Raw genomic sequence first — 24352 nt, forward strand, 5'->3', positions numbered from 1 at the left:
CTAGGGGCCATGGGTTGCCCACAAAGAGGGAACCACCCCAATAGGAGGCCACCAGGTCTCGCCTGGCAGCGTCTCCACACGGTGGCAGACACCTCCGTCCTCCACAAGATGGAGTGGAAGTGGGAAGAGGCCCCCGGACAAAATGGCGGGGGCCCAGCAATATCGGGAAAGACACCCCTTGCCATTTTGTTTGCCTCTTCCTCCCACCTCCATTCCCCTTCTCCAACGGCAGGATAATTATTTGTCATTAACACAAAGTTTAAAAACCATCTCTTGCACAAAGATCAAATCCTATCAGCTTATCCACTTAACTTCCAAAGGCACCAAAATAGCATAACAAGGCCTTGTCCGAAATTCAGTAGGGCACGTCAACTGTTGCACAAGAGTATTTTAAAATTTCATCCTTGGAAGGTAGGCCTTGCTGCCCTGGTGGGGGCGTCTGCTTCTTGAACTGATGGTAACGACACGATACAATCAAGTGGCTTGTGAGGCCCAGAGGTCAGTCAAGAGTCAACCACATAGGTGTCAGATTGGAATCACAAACAGGTCGGCAGATTTCATTCCCTAAAGGACATTGGGTTTTCCCTGACAGCTTGGTGGTCACTATTACTGACACCAATTTTTCTTTTAACTTAACTGAATTCAAGTTCTTAAGCGACCTTGGTGGGTTTTGAACTCACCTTCCCTGGACGATTAGTCCAAGGCTCCAGGCCTACAAGGCCAACCACATAATCATTACACTACCATAGCTGTATTTTAAAATTAGAACATTGATCTAGTTAAACCAACGACTGTTGTATTGTTAAATGTTATCTATTCAACAGCGGTTAGTTGCAGAGTAAAGATGATATACCGGATGAACAAGTGGACCCAAATGAGGCAGTTGAATAAATACTTTTGGAATTGTTGTTGCAATTGGCTGAGGTTGAGGTATATAGAAAAATCCATGTCGGCGCCCAATTACTGGCTGTTAAAAAAATAAAAAAGCAACATCAGATAGAGGCCCAATTCAAATATATCGCCAATTCTAAACCCAGTTCTTTTTTTAAAAGAAACAAATACATCCAGCGCCAACTTTACTGTACTTGGCACAAAGGCAAGGAGACTCTCGGTGATAAAACCTCAGTTAAATGTTTTGCAATGCACATGACAGCAGTTAAATAAGGATTTTTCCCTTGCAGCATAAAGCAAACAGGGTGGCTTCTGTGACATAACGGATTAGAAAAATGGGAAGGAGATGTATAATGCCAATTTCCACCCAATGGGAGTTTACACTGGTGCCTAAAAGCATTCACTAGTTTACAATTATTAAAATTTGGTTGAATGATATGGATTTATTTATCCATGCATTTCCCCAGGTATTTATGCTAGTCTCACATGCCATCATCTGCTGACCCATACAAAATGGATATTTAAGGCTTCCTAACTACAGAAGAACATTTAAAGAAATCGCTATTTCAAACTATATTATAGACAGACTGCGCCAGTCTTCCTACCATTCTAGTTTACAGACAAAAGCTGATCTAACTAGCAACGACCAGGCCAAACTGATCATAGGGACTTTGAGTCTCAGACACTATATACACGAAGGATACCTGTAGTTAACATGGGCCATAGGGGTGGCAATGGTCAGCAGTCAAATTCAAGTCAAATTCCTCAACTCCTTTCAGATATACTGCGAGGTTGTTTCATTTGGAATATGGCCTAGAGTGGCAAGCAGTACCACCCTCTGATTTTTCTCTTCCCTCCTTTATAAAAAGGACAGATGGGGAAAAGACACACGGGAAAAAAAAAGTTGTATTAATAAGTGCCTTTATTGCCTGCTCAACAGAAGGACATGTGGCTCCTTTGGTTAGGAAGACAGCGAGCTGGGCCTCCAGCCCAGGTTTGATCTTTAAAAAGATGTCTCACCTTAATCAATTTAATTTCAGGCTTTATCACTGGTAAAATAGGAAAAGAAAGTTTGTAGGTGACAATGACTTTTCGACAAAAGGTTTTGGTGAAAAAGGGATTGGATGATGAGGAATTTCTACTGTTTAATAATATGTTCCCCTCCAGCAGAGGGAGCCCTTCAGTACAATTCCCTGTTAGAGTAACGACCAACTTCCTGCAACGTTTTCAGACCCAGACGGGTGTAAAAGTGTCAGGTGGGTGGGTCAGAACCAATGCCAAGTTCTCCATCCGAATAAAACACGAAGCAAACCGGACTTCAGAATTCTGCAACTGCAGCTTAATGTGCTGCAAATGTTCAGCTTTGCCTCAGTGCTTTTGTATTTTAGGCAACTATATACAGAGACACTTCACAGCTTTCACTTTACAACCTTATCTGTTTGTGAGAGACCCCTGTGGAGCACATTTATCTAACCCTACTCTATCTGCTTTCTACCTTACAAGCTCGATCACGTGGCCAAAATGCATTTAATTCCATCTTGGACCGTTTTCAGAAAGGTAGCACATCAGAGATTTGTGGCAATCTGTGAGCTTGGTCCCTTGTCACCCAATTTTTTGCTCCATGTTTCCCTGTACTCCTAATCTTGTATTCCTTAATGCCCTACATTCCCATACTTTAGTTCCAATAAATACCTCCACCCAACATTCTTTTACTCCGGGATTCCTATATTCCCTAATCTTCTACTTTGTCATTCCAGATATTCACTATTCTTTTACTCCACAATTCCCTATACCTCCAACACATTTCCCGACAACCTAAAATCTCTTATTTTTAACAAAATTTTATGCAGACAGGAAGTTTGCCTCTTGGACCACACTCCCACCCAACCTCCAGCTGTTCTTCATTCTAAACCACCTTGGAACGTTGTGGAATGCATAATATATTTCCAGATCAGTTCACTGACGCAGTTTCACCAATCTTCTTACTCTCCCTTTTAAAATACTTCTCCTTGCAAGCTCCATCCTCATCAGTTTCAGCCAATCTTTGTTCCCAATTCTACTTCCTTTTGCCTCACTGCTGTCTTGACCTCTCCTACATTGTCAACACTTGCAATTTCATTTCGGGTCCATCAATTTCATGCCTTATGATGCAGCTTTGCTGGAACTTGGATTGTGCAGTATTGTTTTAACATACAATATAGAGCAAATGTAAAGAAAGAGGTTTCCACTTGTGGGGGAGTCCAAAACTAGGAGCCGTAAGTATAAAAGATAGCCACCAATAAATACGATAGGGAATTCAGCAGAAACTTGTTTACTCAGAGAGTTGTTAGAATGTGGAATGCACTACTTCATGGACTAGTTAAAGTGAATAGCATGGATGCAGTTAAAGGGAAGAGAGATAAATACATGAGGGAGAAAGGAATAGAAGGATATGTTGATCGGGTTAGATGAAGGTAGGATGGGAGGAGGAGGCTGGTGTGGAGCACAAACACCAGAATATAGCAGTTGGGCCGAATGGCCTGTTTCTGTGCTGGAAATTCTATGTACAAGGTTCACACGTGATAGAATGGGGAAGAGAGAGCGTTAGTGAATAGTGCTAGCAACATCACAACAGAGCAAAAACTACTAAAAATAATAGATCTCCAACTTCTTTCCTTCCCCATCTTTTCTGATTTACAAAATTAAAACTTTAGACTGCGATTTCCTTATTAAGAGCATTTCTCTGAATGGCACGAGATTGGCTGGGTTTAGCGCATACAAATTATACACCGGGAGGACAGGGAACACTTTGCTATGCTATCAATTTGAAAAAGACACTGCAAAAATTCTTTGGGTGTAGGGTTTTGAAGAGGACATACACCTGCACCCCAAGCCACCAGGTGATGCCCATTCACATTCTACTGAAGTCTGGGCACAACCAATGACTCTCGGGTAAGCTGCTGCTTAGAGCCAAGGACTCAGTCAACGTTGGTGAGTAGCCCTGCCTTAGCAGAAAGGCTGTAAAATGGAGCGGTCCAATTGACCAGATTAATGTAGAAGAGAACCAAGTTCAACATACCCAAACGAGGTTCAAATATCTGTTACAGCAAGTTACTTTTATTAAAAGGTACATACAGCAAGAGCAGCAGCCAAGTACTTATCACTATTTTCTCCCTAAACTTTTAATGGACATGCATCAGCTGTTAACCATTTGTTGGCCTTCTTGCAATTTTAAAAAGATATTATGAAAGCATGTTAATTTTTTGAAGTACTAGGTAAATATCTTTACATCCAAACAAGTCTATAGACCAAACCCACCTGTTCATCTTGCCAGATCCCTAACCCTATATTCTCCAAAAACACACTTCATTGTCTTTTGAACCCTTTTGGCTGGATGCTTTAATTGTTTATTGAGTATAATGTGGGAAAGTGTGAACTTGTCCACTTTGGTGGGGGGGGGGGGGGGGGGGGGGGGAGAAAGATTAGAACAGCAACATATTATTTAAAAAGAGAGAGATTGCAGAACTCCGATGCTGAGGGATCTAGGTGTCCTAGTACACAAAACACAAAAGTTAGTATGCAGGTTCAGCAAGTGATTAAGAAGGCAAGTGCAATGTTGTCGTTTATTGCAAGGGGAAAGGAATATAAAAAGTAAAGATGTTTTGCTACAGTTGTACAGGGCATTGGTGAGACCACATCGAGAGTATTGTGTACAGTTTTGGTCTCCTTACTTAAGGAAGATAATTGGAAACAGCTCAAAGAATGATCACTCGACTGATTCCTGGGATGAGCGGGTTACCTTATGAGGAAAGGTTAGACAGGTTGGATCATTGGCGTTTAAGAAGGATGAGAGGTAATCTTATTGAAACATACTAGATCCCAAGGGGATTTGACAGGGTGGATGTTGAAAGGATATTTCCTCCTGTAAGAGAGACTAAAACTAGGGTGCAGAGTTTAAAAATAAGGGGTCTCCCATTTAAGACAGAAGGAAAATCTTTCCTCTGAGGGTTATGAGCCCGTGGAACTCTCTTCCTCAGAGCGGGGGAGGCAGGGTCATTGAATGTTTTTAAGGCGGAGGTAGACATATTCTTGACAAACAAGGGAGTCAAAGGGTATCAGGGGTAGGCAGGGAAGTGGAGTTTATGTATTTCTGTTTCCAAAAAAGAAAAGTATTTCCTCTCTTCGCCCCCACCAACCCGGTATTGCCAGGGTACTTACAACAAACAACTACAGCAAACGTGCATTTATATAGCACTTTTGACATAGCCTCCAAAAGGTACTTCACAGGAACATTATCAAACGAGCTGCATAAAGCGATATTAGGGCAGATGACCAAAAGCTTGGTCAAGAGCTAAGTTTTAAGGAGCAGCCTAAAGGAGAAGAGTCAGAAAGGTTTAGAGAGGGAATTCCAAACTTCGGGCCAAGGCAGCTGAAGGCACACCTTTGGTGGAGTGATTAATATCACGGATGCTCACAGAGTTAAGCATTAGAGGTGCAGCGAACTCAGAGGGCTGTAGGGCTAAAGGAGATTACAGAGATAGGGAGGGGCGAGACCATGGTGCCAGCATTCTCCAGTACCTCAGCAGATGGCCAATGTTCATACCTCAGCCGAGGCAGTGTGCGTTAGCATGCTGTCTCAATACAGGTGATTCACCCCATCCCGCACTGTAACACTGGGATCAACTGAGGCCTACTCAGCACCAACCAGGATCTCACTTTGGATCTCCCTAGTCCGTATGGCTGGGTAGTCACTGGTTAAACTCACTGAGCTTCAATTCTAAAGAATGTGGCCTTTAAATTTTAATTGATTAATCAGAGGCCAATCAAGCTTTCCATCGGGATGTCAGTGAAGAGAACATGCTGTTTTTACAAGGTCTATTCTTGCTATCATGGCATCTTCACAAGAAAAGAAAACCAAAAGTAGCCTTAACTAGCGTCAGCATTCCTCTCCCCCTCTGCCCTCTGCCCTTTCCCCACCCCACCTCCCCTTACCAAAAGCATTCTTAGTAGATTTTCCTAAAGGACTGACTGCAGCTTATTCAACAAGTGGGGGAGAAACCTTGTGATCCGTAGAACACAAAAGTACAACTGCTTACTTTCTGTGGCTCCGGAGTCTTGGTCGCCACAATGTGTCTCTCAGCTGTAGCAGCCTCTTCCTGACGTCTCATGCCGACCTGGAAAAATAATCAATTTACTTTTAAATTTGCAAAGAGAAAGGGGACACAGATGTTTGCAGCACAGCACATGGAATTATTAGAGAAACAGTTTGGCCAGAGACATGAGTGCTCCAGTAAAGTACCGAGGGGGCACTGCAGTGTCAGAGGTACTGTCTTTCAGATCAGATGTCCAACCAAGGTCCTGTCTTCCCTCTCAGGTGGATCCCATGACACTATTTCAAACAGCGGGGGAGTTCTCACCAGTGTCCCAGCCAATGTTTAACCCTCACGAAACATCACTAAAACAGATTACCTCATTATCATCATATTTCTGGGTCAAAATCCTAGAACTCCCTTCCGAACAGCACTGGGTATACCTACCCCATATGGACTGCAATGGTTCAAGAAGGCGGCTCATCACCACCTTCTCAAGGGCAATTGGGGATGGGCAATAAATGCTGTCCTAGCCAGCGACGCCCACATCCCAGGAATGAATAAAAAATTTGCTGTTTGTGGGAGCTTGTGTGTGCAAATTGGATGCTGAGTTTTTCTACATTACAACATTGACCACATTTCAGAAGTACTTCATTGGCTGCAAAGCGCTTTGTGAAGTCCGGAGGTGGGAAACGCTGCCGTACAAATCAAACATTTTGTTCTTCTACATCTCCAACAATGCTACTTTGAAAATCAGGACATTTTAAACACTGACAGCATGGCTGAGAAATATGACAGCAGCTACGTCAACCCACACAAATATATCAAGCGAGCCGAGATTTCGAAGCAAAATTAAGCCTCACTCGTAACCTTGTGATAGAACTTTCAAATCTCAGGTTATTCTGAGGCTGAGGAGGTGAAGCCTTCTTCGAGATGAGATTTTAAACACAAGTCTCACTGGCCTGTCCCGGTGCAAGTTAACAAATCTAAAAAGTGCCAAGGACGAGGAAACAGTCCCCCCTTTCCGAACCGGGAGTACCAGGATTGGAGGAGGGGGCTGAGTGATTGGCTTTTTCCCTTAATAATTCTGTTTGAGTTTGCAACTTGTCACAGCTTTATGTTCACTGTAAGCGGTAAGAGAGCAGGAGCAAGCACTTTCCTCCCCTCTCTCGTCCAAATAATCCAATGCTGAACTGTTCGACTCATTTCCCAACAGAAAAAGAAGCTGTTTCATTGAAGGCTATAAGTGCCAGCAAACAAAATAAAGGTGATGGATACTTAACAATTGCATTTGATGGAGTGATAACATCAGCTGAGAAAAGAATAACCTCCATTTCTTTAGCACCTTTCATGACCTCAGGATGTCCCAAAGCATTTTACAGCAAAGAAGTATTTTTAAAATGTAGTCACTGTTGTAATTTTGGAAACGTGGCAGCCAATTTGTACAGTAAGATGCCACAAACAGCAATGTGGCAATAGCCAGATATTGTGTTTTGGTGATATTAGTTGAGAGATAAATATTGGCCAAGAACTCCCTGCTCTTCAAAATAGCACCATGGGATCTTTTACGTCCACCTGAGAGGACAGACAAAGCCTCAGTTTAACAGCAAATCTGAGGGGCAGCACCTCTGACAGCACAGAACTCCCTCAGTACTACGCTAGAGCATCAGCTTAAATGTTTGCACTCAAATCTCTAGAGTGGGATTTGAACCCACAACCTTCTCACTCAGAGGTGAGAGAGCTAACCTCCGAGCCAGGGCTGACACCTTTGCTGTGCATGATATGCAACCTGAACAGGGGTGCAAGGGTTAATACACCTGAACAAACAACTACACTGAGCAGATTACTGAGGTCAAGAGATAAAAGGAACCATGGCTTCAAAGGATGTGATTAGTGAGAGACTTGAGTGATCAATGATTGGCCAAGTATGGCTGTGCCAGAGACTTAAAGTCTGAAACAGTATGTTCCCTCTCTGATGCAACGATGGACTTCAGAATGGAGCATGGGACAGAATACTTCAGATTTTTAGGGGAGCATTTGGTAGCGATGTGAACAAATGTTGGTAGAAGAAGTGATGAGATCGTACACAGGAAACATAAATATGGAAAAGTGAAATCTTGAGGTCAGAATTGGGCAGATTACTACCTGTGGAGCGGAAGATTAAGCAACCAAAAGTAGTAATGAAAAATGAAATAGGAGGAAGGAGGGCATTAGGAATAGACAGTCTTACCTGAGGAACAAGACTCCAGAAAGAGAGACAGACAGAGAGAGACAGAGACAGAGTAAGAGACCTCCCCAACCCACTCAAAAAAAGTACAAAAGCATTTATGAGCAAAGTTGAGAGAGAGGTAGTGCTGAGAGTATGGCATTCTATACCTTTTGGTCTGTTTGCTCACAAACTTCCTCTGTGCCACTCTTCACCATAGTTTTGCCAGCTATATTTAAATTAGCAAACCAGTCTCATTCATTAAATTAAAGCATAATTTCCCCCTGTAGTGTATTGTTAAAAACCTCCTTTCTGGTAATGAACTGGAACCCTCTGCCCACAAGGGTGGTGGAAGTGGAGACAATCAATAACTTCAAGGGGAAATTGGGTGGCCACTTGATGGAAATAGACTTGTTGGGCTACAGGGTTCGAGTGGGGTAGTAGGACTAACTGAGTAGCTCAATGGGCCGAATGGCCTCCTTCTGTGCTCTAAGTGACTAGGAGACAGAGGGCTGAATTTTACAGACCGCAGCACCCCCCTCCCCCCCACCACACCCCCACTGAAGTCGGCAGTCGTGACGGGGGATGCCGGAAAATGCCTCCGGGAGAGGCCCGCCATGGACCTCGACGCCAGGAATGCCCAACCCCATATTGCTGGCAACAGAAGGCCAATTGAATATGCAAAGAGATACTTACCTTGCCACATTATGCATCCCGCTGCGACTTCTCAAACACTTTCGAATATGGAGCTGAACAGGCGGCTGTCACGTGCCTTCCCGTTCCCAACTGATAAAAGCCGGCAGGAGAGAGGTTGCAGTGCTCGGAGCCTATGACGGTTAGTATTGTCAGAGGGGTCTCAACTCTGCATTGGTCTAGGGAGGTGTGAGGGGGATGGTTTTACCGGGGGCAAAACTCTGTAGGCATACACGGAGGCACTGCGTACCCTCCCTCCGTAAAGGGGGGCACTGTGTCCTTGAATGTTTGTGGGAGTGAAGGAACAATGGTGCTCCAGGAGCCCTTTGTATAGGGAAGGTGATATAAATGGTAGATGGTTAAAGGTAATTCAGCTGGTGGGCCAGTCCATGCAACTGCACCAATCTGAATGTGGTCATGCTGCCCCACTCTTAGTGAAAGCTAAGACGGGCAATGCCATGGCACACCATATATTTGATGCATGAAGACACCTGATGTACCAATCAACATAATTCTTTGCCCTGGGCTTCAGTGGACATCCTATGTCTGGGGCCCTCAAAGTGACAGAGGCTCTTAACTTCTACGCCTCTGCACCATTTCAGGGACCCACCGGCAACCTATGTGGGGCCACACAGTCAGCAGTGCACCGCTGCATCATCGATGCTCTGTACCGGAGGGCCGGTTACTATGTCTGTTTCAGGAAGGACCCGGAGAGCCAGGCCCAGAGAGCCATCGGATTTGGCTCCATCCCGGGATTCCCACAGGTGCAAGGGGTCATAGACTGCACCCATGTGGCCATCAAGGCTCCCGCCAGGCGACCAGCTGCATACCTCAACCGAAAGGGTTTCCACTCGCTCAATGTGCAGCTAGTGTGTGATCACCAAATGCTTTATTCAAATCTGTGCCCATTTCCCAGGCAGCTGCCATGACGCCTTCATCCTGCGCCAGTCCCAGGTGCAGTTGCTGTGCAGTGAACTGGCACAGATTGAGGGGTGGATTCTTGGAGACAAGGGCTACCCATTGCAGACATGGCTCCTGACACCAGTGAGAAACCCCACCAGTGATGTAGAGGAGAGATACAACGCCTGCCATGGCACGACACGAGCCACCATTGAGCAGGCAATCGGCATGCTGAAGATGCACTTCCACTGCCTGGCTAGATCGGGTGGGGCCCTGCAGTGCGCACCAGAAAGGGTAGCTCGTGTACTTGCTGTTTGCTGTGCTCTGCACAACTTTGCACTAAATAGCGGGGAGGCCTTGCAAGATGAGGAGAGACGTGAGCAGGACTCCTCCTCAGACCATGAGGATGCAGAAGGCTTACAGGAGGAAAGGCACATGCGAGGAAGGAGAGCATCCAGGCAGCGTATGCAGGGTGAGCAGCAAGCAAGGGCGCACAACAACATCTTATTGATCAAAGCTTCTCCAGACTCTGAAGTCCATGTGCTCTACACACCACCCTTGTTCACCTATCGTGCAGCAGCCCACATCTGCAAAATCTTTGTCTCCACCATTACTGGCAGCAACAGACTGAGCCATTGTCCATGTGACTGCAGCCGTGGAGACACACATGAGTAATACTGGCATGGCAATGATGTTATTCCACACATTAACAGTACTGTCAGGCCAATGATGTAATGGAGGGGACACGATTGGTACATGCTGGCACATGTCATTCACGTCATCCGCGAGGCTGAGATCATCGTGGATAGCAAGTACAGGGACGTGGTCACACCGCAGGTAAAGACCGCTCAGGCAGAAAGGGAATGAATGACCACCAGGCAGAGTAGAAGAACTAGGCAGGTAGTGCAGGAGTCCCCTGGGTCCATCTCCCAATCTAACAGATTTTCCACTTTGGATACTGTTAGGGGAGATAGCTTCTCAGGGGAATGCAGCAAGAGACAAGTCTGTGGCATCACAGGTGGCTCAGCTGCACAGGAGGGGAGGAAAAGGAGTGGAAGAGCTATAGTGATAGGGGTTTCCATCGTAAGTGGTACAGATAGGCGTTTCTGTGGCTGCAAACATGACTCCAGGATGGTATGTTGCCTCCCTGGTGCTAGGGTCAAGGATGTCACGGAGTGGCTGCTGGATATTCTGAAGGGGGGAGGGTGAACAGTCAGAGGTTGTGGTACATATTGGTATTAACGACATAAGTAGAAAGAGGGATGAGGTCCTGCAACAAGAATTTAGGGAGCTAGGTAGCAGACTAAAAAGCAGGACCTCAAAGGTGGTAATCTCTAGATTACACTCGGTGCCACGTGGTTGTGAGTGAGGAATAGGAGGATAGAGCAGATGAATGTGTGGCTGAGGAGATGGTGCAGGAGGGAGGTCTTTAGTTTCTTGGACCACTAGGTCTGTTTCTGGCAAAGGTGGGACCTGTACAAGTTAGACAGGTTGCATCTGAACCGGAATGGGACCAACATCCTTGCTGGGAGGTTTGCTAGTCCTGTCGGGGGGTGTTTTAACTAATTTGACAGGGGGAATGGGATACAGAGTGGAGGTAGAGTAGGGGGTGATGCACAGTCAAATATAAAAGAGAAACTTAGTCAGTCTGGAAGGCAGAGCAAATACAGACCTGTTAAGGCACAAGTGAAAAATGCAAGGCTGGATTGCATCTATTTTAATGCAAAAAGTCTTACTAATAAGGCGGATGAATTGAGGGCGATGATTAGAACATGGGATTATGATATTGTTGCTATCACAGAGACATGGTTGAGGGAGGGGCAGGACTGGCAGCTCAATATTCCAGGGTATAGAATCTTCAGGCGAGACAAGGGAGGGAATAAAAAAGGACGTGGCATTGCACTGTTAATCAAGGAGTCAATCACTGAAGTAAGGAGGGATGATATCTTAGAAGGTTCCTCAAATGAGGCCATATGAGTAGAACTTAAAAACAAAAAGGGGGCAATCATTTGGTTATGAATGTACTACATGCCTCCAAACAGTCAGGGAGAGATAGAGGAGCAGATATGTAGGCAAATCTCAGAGAGCTGTAAAAATAATAGGGTAATAATAGTAGGGGATTTCAATTCCACAATATCAACTGGGACAGTCTTAGTACAAAAGGCTTAAAGGGGGCAGAATTCTTAAAATGCATACATGAGAGCTTTTTGAGCCAGTACGTAGAAAGTCCTGCAAGAGAAGGGGCAGTACTGGATCTAATCTTAGAGAATGAAGCTGGACAAGTGGTAGAAGTTTCAGTGGGGGTGCATTTCGGCGATAGTGACCATAACTCTGTAAGATCTAAGGTAGTTATGGAAAAGAAAAAAGATGGACCAGAAATAAAGGCACTGAATTGGGGGAAGGCCGATTTCAATATGATAAAACAGGATCTGGCCAAAGCGGCCAGTTCTGAAGACGGGTCACTGACCTGAAACGTTAACTCTGCTCCTCTCTCCACAGATGCTGCCAGACTTGCTGAGTTTTTCCAGCATTTCTTGTTTTTATTTCAGATTTCCAGCATCTGCAGTTTTTTGCTTTTACTCTGACCAAAGTGGACTGGGAGCAGCTACTTGTAGGAACGTCTACATCAGACCAGTGGGAGTCATTCAAAGAGGAAATAGTGAGAATTCAGAGCCAACATGTACCCATTAATGTGAAGGGTAGGACCAACAAGTCCAGGGAACCCTGGATGTCAAGGGATATAGAGGATTGGATCAGGGGAAAAAAAGGAGGCTTATGGCAGATTCATAGAGCTGAAAACAGCGGAGGCACTACAGGAGCATAGGAAGTGCAGGGGGGTGCTTAAAAAAGTAATTAGGAGAGCGAAGAGGGGGCATGAAAAAACATCGGCAGGCAAGATAAAGGAAAATCCTCAGGCATTTTATAAATATATTAAGGCCAAGAGGATAACCAGGGAAAGAGTAGGGCCAATTAGGGACCAAAGTGGCAATCTGTGTGTGGAGCCGGAGGACATAGGTGAAGTTTTAACTGATTACTTTTCATCTGTGGACATCTGTGGAGAAGGATGATGTAGGTGCAGAGATCAGGGAGGGGATTGTGATATATTTATTTTTAATTAGAGATACAGCACTGAAACAGGCCCTTCGGCCCACCGAGTCTGTGCCGACCAAGAATCACCCATTTATACTAACCCTACAGTAATCCCATATTCCCTACCACCTACCTACACTAGGGGCAATTTACAATTCATCACCTGCAAGTCTTTGGGAGGAAACCAGTGCACCCGGCGAAAACCCACGCGGTCACAGGAAGAACTTGCAAACTCCACACAGGCAGTACCCAGAATTGAACCAGGGTCCCTGGAGCGGTGAGACTGCGGTGCTAACCACTGCGCCGCCCAAATATACTTGAACATATTAGCATTGAGAGGAAGTATTAGCTGTTTTAGCGGGCTTAAAAGTGGATAAATCCCCAGGCCCAGATGAGATGTCTCCCAGGCTGCTTTACGAGGCAAGGGAGGAGACAGCAGGGCCTCTGTCACAAATTTTCAAATCCTCTCAGGCCACAGGAGAGGTACCAGAGGATTGGAGGACAGCGAATGTGGTACCATTATTCAAGAAGGGTAGCAGGTATAAACCAAGTAATTGCTGGCAGCTGAGTCTAATATCAGCAGTAGGGAAATTATTGGAAAAAATTCTGAGGGACAGGATTAATCTCCACTTGGAGAGGCAGGGATTAATCAGGGATAGTCAGCATGGCTTTGTCAGGGGGAGATTGTGTCTAACTAACTTGATTGAATTTTTTGAGGCTGTGACTAGGTGTGTTGATGAAGGTAAAGCAGGTGATGTAGTCTACTTGGACTTCAGTAAGGCTTTTGATAAGGTCCCGCATGGGAGATTGGTTAAGAAGGTAAGAGCCCATGGGATCAAGGGCAATTTGGCAAATTGGATCCAAAATTGGCTTAGTGGCAGGAGGCAGAGGGTGATGGTCGAGGGTTGTTTTTGCAAGTGGAAGCCAGTGACCAGTGGTGTACCACAGGGATCAGTGCTGGGACCCTTGCTATTTGTAGTGTACATTAATGATTTAGACGTGAATGTAGGAGATATGATCAGCAAGTTCGCAGATGACACGAAAATTGGTGGTGTCGTAAATAGTGAGGAGGAAAGCCTTAGATTACAGGACGATATAGATGGGCTGGTAAGATGGACAGAGCAGTAGCAAATGAAATTTAATCCTGAAAAGTGTGAGGTGATGCATTTTGGGAGGAATAACAAGGCAAGGGAATCTACAATGGATGGTAGGACCCTAAGAAGTACAGAGAGTCAGAGTGACATTGGTGTACTTGTCCATAGATCACTGAAGGCAGCAGCACAGGTAGATAAGGTGGTTAGGAATGCATATGGGATACTTGCCTTTATTAGCCGAGGCATAGAATATAAGAGCAGGGAGGTTATGATGGAGCTGTATAAAATGCTAGTTAGGCCACAGTTGGAATACTGTGTACAGTTCTGGGCACCACACTCTAGAAAGGATGTGATTGCACTGGAGAGGGTGCAGAGGAGATTCACCAGGATGTTGCCTGGGCTGGAGCATTTCAGCTATGAAGACAGACTGAAAAGGCTAGGGTTGTTAGAGCTCCTTAGAGCACAGAAGGCTTAGGGGGGCTATAATTGAGGTATACAAAATTATGAGGGGCATTGATAAGATAGATAGGAAGAAACTTTTTCCCTTAGTGGAGGGGTCAATAACCAGCGGACATAGATTTAAGGTAAGGGGCAGGAGGTTTAGAAGGGATTTGAGGAAAAAAAATTTCACTCAGGAGGGTGGTTGAATCTGGAACGCACTGCCTGAAGAGGTGCTAGAGGCAGGAACCCTCACAACATTGAAGGAGTATTTAGATGAGCACTTGAAACGCCATAACATACAAGGCTACGGGCCAAGTGCTGGAAAATGGGATTAAAATAGTTAGGTGCTTGATGGCCGGCACAGACATGATGGGCCAAAGGGCCTGTTTCCGTGCTGTATGACTCTATAACTCCAAGAACATTTAGTGAGAGTAAATTATACATTGCAGTGTCACCCGTGCAGACCCATTTGTGTCCTGGTGTCTTTTTCAGACATTTGCGGGTTCTCCTTCGCGGTGCCACTTCTGCGCTAGCAGTTTGACTGGAGGAAGGCTGCTGATCAGAATGCCCTTTGGTTGTGGATGCCTTCAACGGTCATCCTCTGTGCACACAAGGCATGGAGGGCCTCAGCTGGCTGGGGGAATCCTGCGTCAGTGTAGAACTCTCCTCAGACGTTGTGCCTGCTGGACCTTTACTCACCGGCAGAGGGGCTGAGGGACCGGTGTCCACATTGCAATCACCTTGAGGCGGGATCCCAGATATGGTGTGCAGGCTTGCCTCCTCCTGCTCAAGGCCAGTAGGAACCTCGCTGCTCTCCCAGGAAGGACCAGAAGCAGGGACAGTCTCTGTGCCCCCGGTCTCTCTCTCGCACAGTCACTGCTGCGTCCAGCTCATGGCCATGGCGAGGGTTTGCAGGTCAGCGTGGAGCATTGGAATCTGGCTCTCCAAGAGGGCGGCCATCCTCTCCATGGATGAAGCCATGCGCTCAAATGCCTGGGACACGGCAGCTGTCATGGCCTGGACGGACTTCCCCATCGTCTGCTCAAGGCTGCGCATGGCCAGTGGTATCTGCACCAGATGTTGCCATGGCTGCTGCTGCAGCTCCAGCATGCCCTGTGCTGTGGACAGTAGAGGGTCATCATTAGCCCGGGCTCAGCATGGGCCTGAACACCCACAGCCCTCCGACTGTCAGGGGCCTCGGCTGTCTCAGCCTCAGTCAGCTGCTGGGGCGCGTGTGCAGTGCTCTCACCAGCTTGTGACCCAGACTCTGAAGCCGATCGGTTTCCCACTGAGGTGAGTGTCTCTGCTCTGGTGGAAGGTGCGGGAGTGTCGCGGGACGCTGCCTCCTGTGAGGTTGTCTCTTCCTCAGAGGTGTGGGAAGACTCCAGGACCTGCAAGTTGGATTCGGAGTGTCAGCCTGCACGATACAATGTGAAGAGCACAGTGTCAGTCTTCATGGTGTGCATGTAACAATTATGACAGCAATGACTCAAATAATATGATTTTCACAATCATTGTTAATATCAAATGGCTATCTGTTCACCCAGGACCCCGAGCTCCACTTCTGCAACGGAACATTCCACAGGGATGTCTGCAAGTTACAGGGCCTCCTCTTCAGCCTGTGTAAGCAGGCAAACATCTGTGACACCTCCACCACTCCTGTTTGTCTCATGCGCATTATGGGTCCTCTTACCCTGGGGGAGCAAGGAGGCAGATACTGAGCATTACAAAGCAACAAGAGACATGTCACAACAAGGGTGCTGGATCCAAAAGGTGGGGGAGGCTCAGTCTGTACTACTGATTAAGTCTGTCATGTTGATACCATGCTCCGAGCAGCAGACAAGGGGGAGTTCTTTCATACATGCATCCATTCATGTAACATCATTCCTCCCTGCCTTTGGCATGGCAATGGCACACATGTGCCACTCTGTGTGGTGACACCCAGGTTCAGCAGAGCCACTTATCTTTGCAGAGCGCAAGAGATCGTTCACCCTCTTGTGGCACTGCACCCAGTCCCGGCAGATGGCCCCATGGCTACTAACCTCCTCTGCTATCTCCACCCAGGTTTGCTTGGTCAGGTGGGAGGGCCTCTTCTTACCATCGCTGGGGTAAAGGACCTCCTGCCTTGCCCCGTAGAGCCTGGAGGAGAGTGAGCAGGGAGGCATCACTGAACCGTGGGGCCACCCTTCCTCGCACCTCTGCCATCTCGTCAAAGTTGCAGGGACCTTGGTCTCAATAAGTTTCTCCACAATCTTCAGCTTGCAGCTGCAGCAACATGGTTGGATTTCTGAATTATAATGAATGCAGGGCTGGCTGCCATTTAAATATGGCGCCAGTACCTGCTTTCCTGTCACTTGATGTCATTCATAGCAGCATCAAGCCCACCCCCTCCAAGTCATTCGGGGGGGGGCCGCGCGACCTGGGCATGTTAATGAGTCACCGCATTACATGCGGGCTGCCATTTCTTTTTCTGCTGCCCTAATAAAATTCAGCGACAGAGAGAGAGAGAGAGAGAGAGAGACACACACACACATACATATACTGGAGTGCCAGCATAGATTTTTGTGCTCCGGTCTCTGGAGTGGGATTTGAACCCAGAAGCTTGTGACTCGAAGGCAAGAGTGCTACCTACTTAGTTACAGCTGACTCAGAGACAGAGAGTTAGGACAGGAGTTGTAGGACTGCAAAACACGTGTGTGTGTGTGTGTGTGTGTGTGTGTGTGTGTGTGTGTGTGCGCGTGTGTGTGTGTGTGTGTGTGTGTGTGTGAGACGAATCAAATCTGTTTGGTCATCGTTAAAAACAAAACCCAGGTGAGCCTCAGCGCTTGTGATAAATGTACCCAATATAAAACCAAAACTGGGGGAAACACGAGCAGCTCTGGCAGCATCTGTGGAGACAGAGAGAGAGTTAATGTTTCAGGTCAATGAGCTTTCATCAGAACTGGGAATAATGAACAGATGTAACAGGTTTTAATCAGGTTCTGTTCAGCCTGAAGCTTTAACTGTTACCCTCTCCACAGATGCTGCCTGACCTGCTCGAGCATTTCTGGCATTTTCCGTTTATATTGCAGATTTCCGGCGCCCGCGGTATTTTGCCTTCTGCACGCAGGTTGTTCCCTTTAACCCGGCGATTCCGCGCAGGGAGGCCCGGGCGCTCGGTAACCGCGGCCTCGCAATGAAAACCCCTTGATTTTAAATGGCGACACGGCCTGCATTTCAGTCCCTCCTCCTCCCCAGCGGATAAAAATTACCTGGCCGACAGCACGGGGACGCGAGTCACGGGGACGGGGGGAGGGCGGGGTAGACGGACGAATACCCACAACCACTCGCTCTGGTCATCCAGCAGCTCCTGCGGGCTCCAGGACCAGGTGCCCTCTCTCCGCTTGCTTGGCGCTCTTTGGCGCAGGAGGTGTGCTGCTGGTCCTCCAGCTGAGCACCTCCCCCTTCCTCAATGTGGCACAAAGCAATCTAGTTTGCAGAGACCATTGCGCAGCAAGTTATTTTGCAAAGATAGTTTTAAAAAAAAAAGGAGAATTGTTAAAAGCAAGCTGGGGCCCCCGAGATGAGGAGAGGGTTGTTAATTTGTAAAGGATGACAGATTTAGATAAAAGGTAGACAAAACAAAACTGTTCCCATTAGCTAATGGTACAAGGTACGAGGGGACACCGATTCACGGTTTTGGGCAAGAGATATGGGGGCTGGTGGGGAATGTCAGGAAGAACTTTTTTTTTTTAATGCAGCAAATGGTAATAACCTGGAACCTGCTGACTACGAGGGTGGTGGGAGTGGAGATGATGAATTATTTCAAAAGGAAACTGGATGGGCACTCGAGGGAAATAAACTTGCAAGACTACGGGGATAGAGTGGGAGAACAGGACTGATTGGATTGCTCTACAGAGAGTCGGTATGGATTCGATGGACCGAATGGACTCCTTCTGTGCCATTGTGACTCAATCTTTTTTTGTGTCGTCCCGCCGCCTTCCCGCCTCCGCTGCAATTTACGAGCAGTGGCGGTGGTGACAAACAGCCTGCCTGCCCCAGGCCAATTAAGTCCCTTAAGTGGCCAATTAACTGCCACTTAGGAGCCTCCTCCCACCCCCCGTTGGTATATTACCAGCGGCAGGCAGGTGGCTCAATAACTCAGGAGGTCACCCAGTAAAACCTGGCCGCCGCCTTGATGGCTCAGGGTGCGGGGAAAGGGGTGGCGCCTCCTGATTGGGCATCCTGCACCTCACAGAGGGCCCTCCATATGGCACAAGCTGCCCCCAGTGCAGCACATTTCACCTCTCCCACCACCGCGCCCCCACCCCACCCAACAAAACGACACTCCTTGCCTCGCCGGGGCTTACCCAACTGTCCCTGGCAAAGCCCCATACACTTACTTTAATTCTGGGGCCTCCTCCACTGCTGCTCCTCTCACTGGGTGCAGTCCCAGCACTGCTCCCAGTGGTGATGCTGGGACTGAAGAGCTGCTGGCCCGCTGATTGACTGGCAGCTCTTGGAGGTGGGACTTCCTGTTTCAGGGGGGCAGATATCCTGCTTGGGGCCAATTAAGCGCCTGGGCCACACAAAATCATAGCATGGCTCCCAGGCCCAGTGAAGGCGGGCTCGCCCCTCACTTTTTGGCCGGTGGTCAGGGCCTCCGCCCAACGTAAAATTCAAAAATCCAAGAGTTAAATTACGAGGAGAGATTACAAAATTAGGATGGTATTCCCTGGAATTTAGAAGGTGAAGGGGGGAGTTGATCAAAGTTTAAGATATTAAGGGGAATAGATAGATAAGATAGAGAGAAACTATATCTGTTGGTTGTTGGGGGAGGGGTCTCTAGGATTATGTGCCGTCGTCTAAAAATTAGAGCCAGGCCTTTCAGCAGTGAAATCAGGAAACACTTCTACATACAAGGGGTAGGAGTTTCTTTTTATTCATTCATGGGATGTGGGCATCACTGACCAGGCCAGCATTTACTGCCCATCCCTAATTACCCTTGAGAAGGTGGTGGTGAGCTGCCTTCTTGAACCGCTGCAGTCCATGTGGGGTAGGTATACCCACAGTGCTGTTAGGAAGGGAGTTCCAGGAATTTGACCCAGTGACAGTGAAGGAACAGCGATATAGTTCCAAGTCAGGATGGTGTGTGACTTGGAGGGGAACTTGCAGGTGGTGGTGTTCCCATGCATTTGCTGCCCTTGTCCTTCGAGTTGGGAGAGGTCGTGGGTTTGGAAGGTGCTGTCTAAGGCACTTTGATGCGTTGCTGCAGTGCATCTTGTAGATGGTACACACTGCTGCCACTGTGCGTCGGTGGTGGAGGGAGTGGATGTTTGTGGATGGGGTGCCAATCAAGCAGGCTGCTTTGTCCTGGATGGTGTCGAGCTTCTTGACCGTTCTTGGAGCTGCGCCCATCCAGGCAAGTGGAGAGTATTCCATCACACTCCTGACTTGTGCCTTGCAGATGGTGGACAGATGTTGGGGAGTCAGGAGGTGAGTTACTCACCGCAGGATTCCTTTCCTCTAACTTGCTCTTGTAGTCATGGTATTTATATGGCTCCTCCAGTTCAGTTTCCGTTCAATGGTAACCCCTAGAATGTCGACAATAGGGGATTCAATGATCATAATGCCATTGAATGTCAAGGGGAGATGGTTAGATTCTCTCTTATTGGAGATGGTCATTGCCTGGCATTTCTGTGGCAGGAATGTTACTTGCCACTTATCAGCCCAAGCCTGGATATTGTCCAGGTCTTGCTGCATTGCTACACAGACTGCTTCAGTATCTGAGTCGTCGCGAATGGTGTTGAAACTCTCTTTCACGAATGGCAATTGACGTTACATCAATTGTGAATTTTAAAACAGAGATCCATAGATTTTTATTAGCCACAGGTATTAAGGGATATTGGTAAAGGTGGGTATATGAAGTTAGGTCGCAGATCATCCATGATCTCATCGAATGGCAGAACAAGCTCAAGGGGCTGAATGGCCTCCTTATGCTATGTTCCTAGAGACTTTTGTAGGTGAATCCTGAAGTGGTCAAGCGCAAGATGAGAGATATTGTGAGGGATAAAAAGGAACATTTGATTTTCAGAAGTTAAGCTAACGGAAGAAAAAAACACCAGGGCCCAACAGGATATGTGCTAGGATTCAGAAAGAGAGGATGGAGAAAATTTCACAGGCCCTAGAAATTATGGCTGGAATTTAACTTTGGAACTCAGGCGTCCTTGGAGGCAGGTGAAATGGTGGGTGATGACATTGGATCGGGTCCCTGACGTCATGATGCCAGAACACCATTTTACACTCGGATGGCAGGCGAGATGGGAACTCTGCACGCCATCCGATTAAAGCCAATTAAAGGCCAATTTAGGTAATTAAGGAGGCTAGTCAGGCTGAGAGAGCCAGAGGCTTCAGCACCATCACTGGGCTCCCCATGGTCCAAGGTGTTATTGATATGTGGCCATCAAAACTCCTGTAGGTCAGCCAGGGGCCTTCATTAACCGGAGGGGATCTCGCTCACTCAATCTCCAACTTGTCTGTGACCACCGCAAAAGTATATTGCAGGTGTGTGCTCATTATCCAGGAAGCAGTCACGATGCATTCATTTTCCGGAACTCCCAGGTGCCGCCACTTTTCAACCAGAGTTCCTGCAAGGATGAATATTTGGCAACAAGGGTTACACGCTGAAGAGACGGCTGATGATACCTCGGAACCCCTGGAATGAGGCTGAGGAAATCTACCATGCGAGGACCAGAGTCACCATCGAGCAGACCACCGGTCTGCTGAAGATGAGATTTAGGTGCCTGGATCACTCAGGTTGTGCCCTTCAGTATCTACCAGCAAGGGTATCCCGCATTGAGCTGGTCTTCTGCGCCTTACATAACCTGGCACTGCAGACATGAGAGGCCCTGGATGCTGAGGACGTGGTGCAGCATGAAGCATTCTCAGACAAGGAAGGTGAAGGGTTTAACCAGGTGGAGGTGCAGCCACCTGGACGGCCTGGGGAAACCCTTGGAGGTTCTCAAGAGTCAGGTGCCAGGGAGGCCCTAATACTCAGACATTTCTCCTGACCTGAAGTTCATGAGTCATGTAGTCTGGCAACGATGGGCATGTAAATCTCACTGCAGGCATTCCACCCCACCCCCTCCCCCCAGTTAACACCACATCATACAAATACATAGCGCTGTGTACATCACCACTTAATTGAGAGATTCATAAGCAAAAAGTGAAATTTAATAAAGCTTGTGAGATTATACATATATTAACATTAATCGATATCACACCCGCAAAACCAAACTGCTGTTAGCGATTTGTTAAAATCTTTTCCGAGTGTTTCTACATGTCTGTCCCCCTTGGCCACCAGCTTTGGCAGAGGCAGGTGGCTGATCAGGCTAAGCTTGGGATGACTTTGGCGGGCGTCCGCTGGCTGCCCAAGGCCGTGAGGGCCCCAGCATGTTGAGATAACCCTGAGGAGTCTCAGGAGCACCCTCTGTCATCCTGGCAATTTGAGGCACTGGTGTCACTGGCAGAGGGGCCGAGAAGCCACTGTCCGCATCAGGAGCGCCCCGAGAGGTGCCCCCAGATGCCAACTGCTGCTGCTCCTCTGCCTTCACGAGGCACATTTGGGCCTCCCTGCTGAACTGAGTGGAATGAGCTCCTGGAGGAGACCCCAGGTGCCCTGTCTCTCTCTCGCATTGACACCGAATCATGGAGCTCAGTAGCAACCTGTTGGTGTGCAGATCTGTGTGAATCTCCGGCAGGCACTGGTTGGTCTGCTGGAGCTGGCTCTCCACAACAGTCGCCAATCTGTCAATGGAGGAAGCCAGTCCCGCAGATGAGAGGGACATGGCAGTACCCATGGCCTGGATGGACTCCTCCACAGTCCGAGTCAGAGCATGCAGACCCTCTAGTAAATCCGCTAGATGTTCACGCACCTCATGCTGCACCTGCAGCCGAATGGACGTCTCCAGAGGTTCGGCATCAGCCTGGGGCTCAGCACTGGCCTGATCTCCCACAGACCGAGTGTCAGAGGCCTCGGCCGAAACTGCCTCTGGCATCTGGTCCGGCACTTGTGCGGTGCAGGAACCAGGTCGTGACCCCGAATATCTACGTGCAATTTGCCAACCGAGGTGACTAAATCTGAGCTGGTGATAGATGCGAGGCAAGAATGTGTCGCTGCACCCTCTGAGGTCCCCGCTTCCTCCTCAGAGGTGGTCGGACGTCCCCCTGGAGATGTTGCATGGCAATAGCTGGGATTCACCTGGAGTAGAAAATAGAAAGATCAGGTCTGTGCGACACTCCTGACTGAAGAACACGTCTTTCGCTGCAGTTTGGCCACATGTCTGTGACTTTGAACATACGACCAACTTTCATGATAGTTTGTTGCTCCCCCCACCCCATGCCCACACTCAGGAAACTCACCCTCCTGGCCAGGTGCTCTGGCCTTGCCGTCCACAACTGACCAGCCTCCATGCTCAGCCAGTAGCAGTGCCTCCTCCTTCACAGGTGTAAAAATTGCCGGCATGGGAACGCCACGGCCAGCCTGTGCCCTTTCATGGGCATTCCGTGCCCTCTTCTCCTGTAGAGACACGAGAATCATTTTAGCTATTGGACCTGAAAGCCCACCCGCTCATCGCTCTTGCTGCATGCTGCCTCTGGGACCATTACCACGGGCACACTTCCGCACCCTTGTGCAGGTTAGAAGTACCAGGCATATGCCCCATGACAGGGCTGCAGGCATTCACTCCATCTGAAGGGCTTCCACTTTTCAACATCAACACCTGCATACCCACCCATCTGAGCACAAAGCAACGAGGACCGAGATTTGCCACTCACCCTGGCAGAGCAGAGGTGGTCATTAACCCACTTGCGGCACTGCATCCATCTTCCTCCGCAACTTCCATCTAGGCCTTCTTGGTGATCTGGGGAGATCTCCTCCCCAGAGGAGGAATGGAGAATGTTCGGGTTCCACACACTTGCATTCCTCTTCCTCAAACTCAATCAGCAAAACCTTTTATTCCTTTCTCCTTCATACATTTATTCAGCTTCGCCTTAAATCCATCTACACTAGTCGCCTCAACCATTCCATGTGGTTGCGTTCCACAGTCACTCTGGGAAAGATGTTTCTCCTGGATTCCCAATTGGATTTATTGTGACTATCTTATATTTATAGGACATAGTTTTGGACTTTCTGGGGGGAATTTTATCCTGGTGGCAGGGTCCTTGACATCCAGAGGAACCCACGCCGCGATCCCTATGTCGCCTCTTCTACGGAAGGCCTGCCAAATTTAATGCCAATCAGGCACTTAAGTGAACAGTGTTGGGCTTTCCAATGGATCAAGGAACCAGTTGCCAGAAGTCCCGCCCTAGCAAAGCAGTGGCTGCTGCTTCAGCTACCAGAGGCTGAGGAGTCTCGCTAGAACCAGGCTTCAGGGAGGGAGGGGTCTCATGCAGTGGGATTCATAGGAGTGGGGGTTGGGGGGCCTGTTGGCCTTCAGCGGGCCCCACTTCAGGCACTATGTGCCTTTTAACAAGGGACCTGTGCCTCTCCAGAGTTGGAAAGCTACCCACATACCGGTGCCATGCTTCCCGTGCGGCGAATGGGCTGTGACAGGAAGAGGCCCTTAATCTGAGGTTAATTGTAAGGGCCTCAATTGGCGGTGGAGTGGTGGGGCCATTCACAGGCCTTCGCGACTGTTTCTGAGCTTGTGATTGGTGTGGGGAGAGGATGTGATGCTGCACCATCAGAGGTCCACTCCTCCTCAGAGGTGGACGGATGAGCTCCAGAGACATTGCCTGGCTGCTGCTGAGTTTCACCGGCAGGGAAAGAAGAAAGAATGATCAGTTGTGATCAGCACTCCTGACTGAAGGACATGTCGTAGACTGCAGTGTGGCCACATGTGTGTGACTTTGAACTCACGGGCAACCTTCATTGCTTGATCCAAGCTGCTCACCCTCCACCTCGACCACACTCTGGGGAACTCACCCTC

At 48.0% G+C, this 24352-nt stretch overlaps 1 protein-coding gene across 14 annotated transcripts in view; it reads right to left on the bottom strand.

The window, feature by feature from the left end:
* The window catches only part of gyg2 (glycogenin 2), a 95467-nt gene that overhangs the window by 20135 nt on the left and 50980 nt on the right, over positions 1-24352 (bottom strand). For 12 of the 14 annotated variants that reach the window (XM_068033156.1, XM_068033152.1, XM_068033157.1 and 9 more), the window contains exons 7-8: positions 5967-6044; positions 854-967 (exon numbers count right to left, since the gene is read on the bottom strand). In XM_068033156.1, coding sequence (XP_067889257.1) covers positions 854-967; positions 5967-6044 — 192 coding nt within the window. The remainder of the gene's footprint in view (positions 1-853; positions 968-5966; positions 6045-24352) is intronic. The other 2 variants (XM_068033160.1, XM_068033166.1) reach the window with 1 other exon arrangement.

Source organism: Heterodontus francisci, chromosome 6 (genome assembly GCF_036365525.1).
Source record: "Heterodontus francisci isolate sHetFra1 chromosome 6, sHetFra1.hap1, whole genome shotgun sequence".
Taxonomy (NCBI): Eukaryota; Metazoa; Chordata; class Chondrichthyes; order Heterodontiformes; family Heterodontidae; genus Heterodontus; species Heterodontus francisci.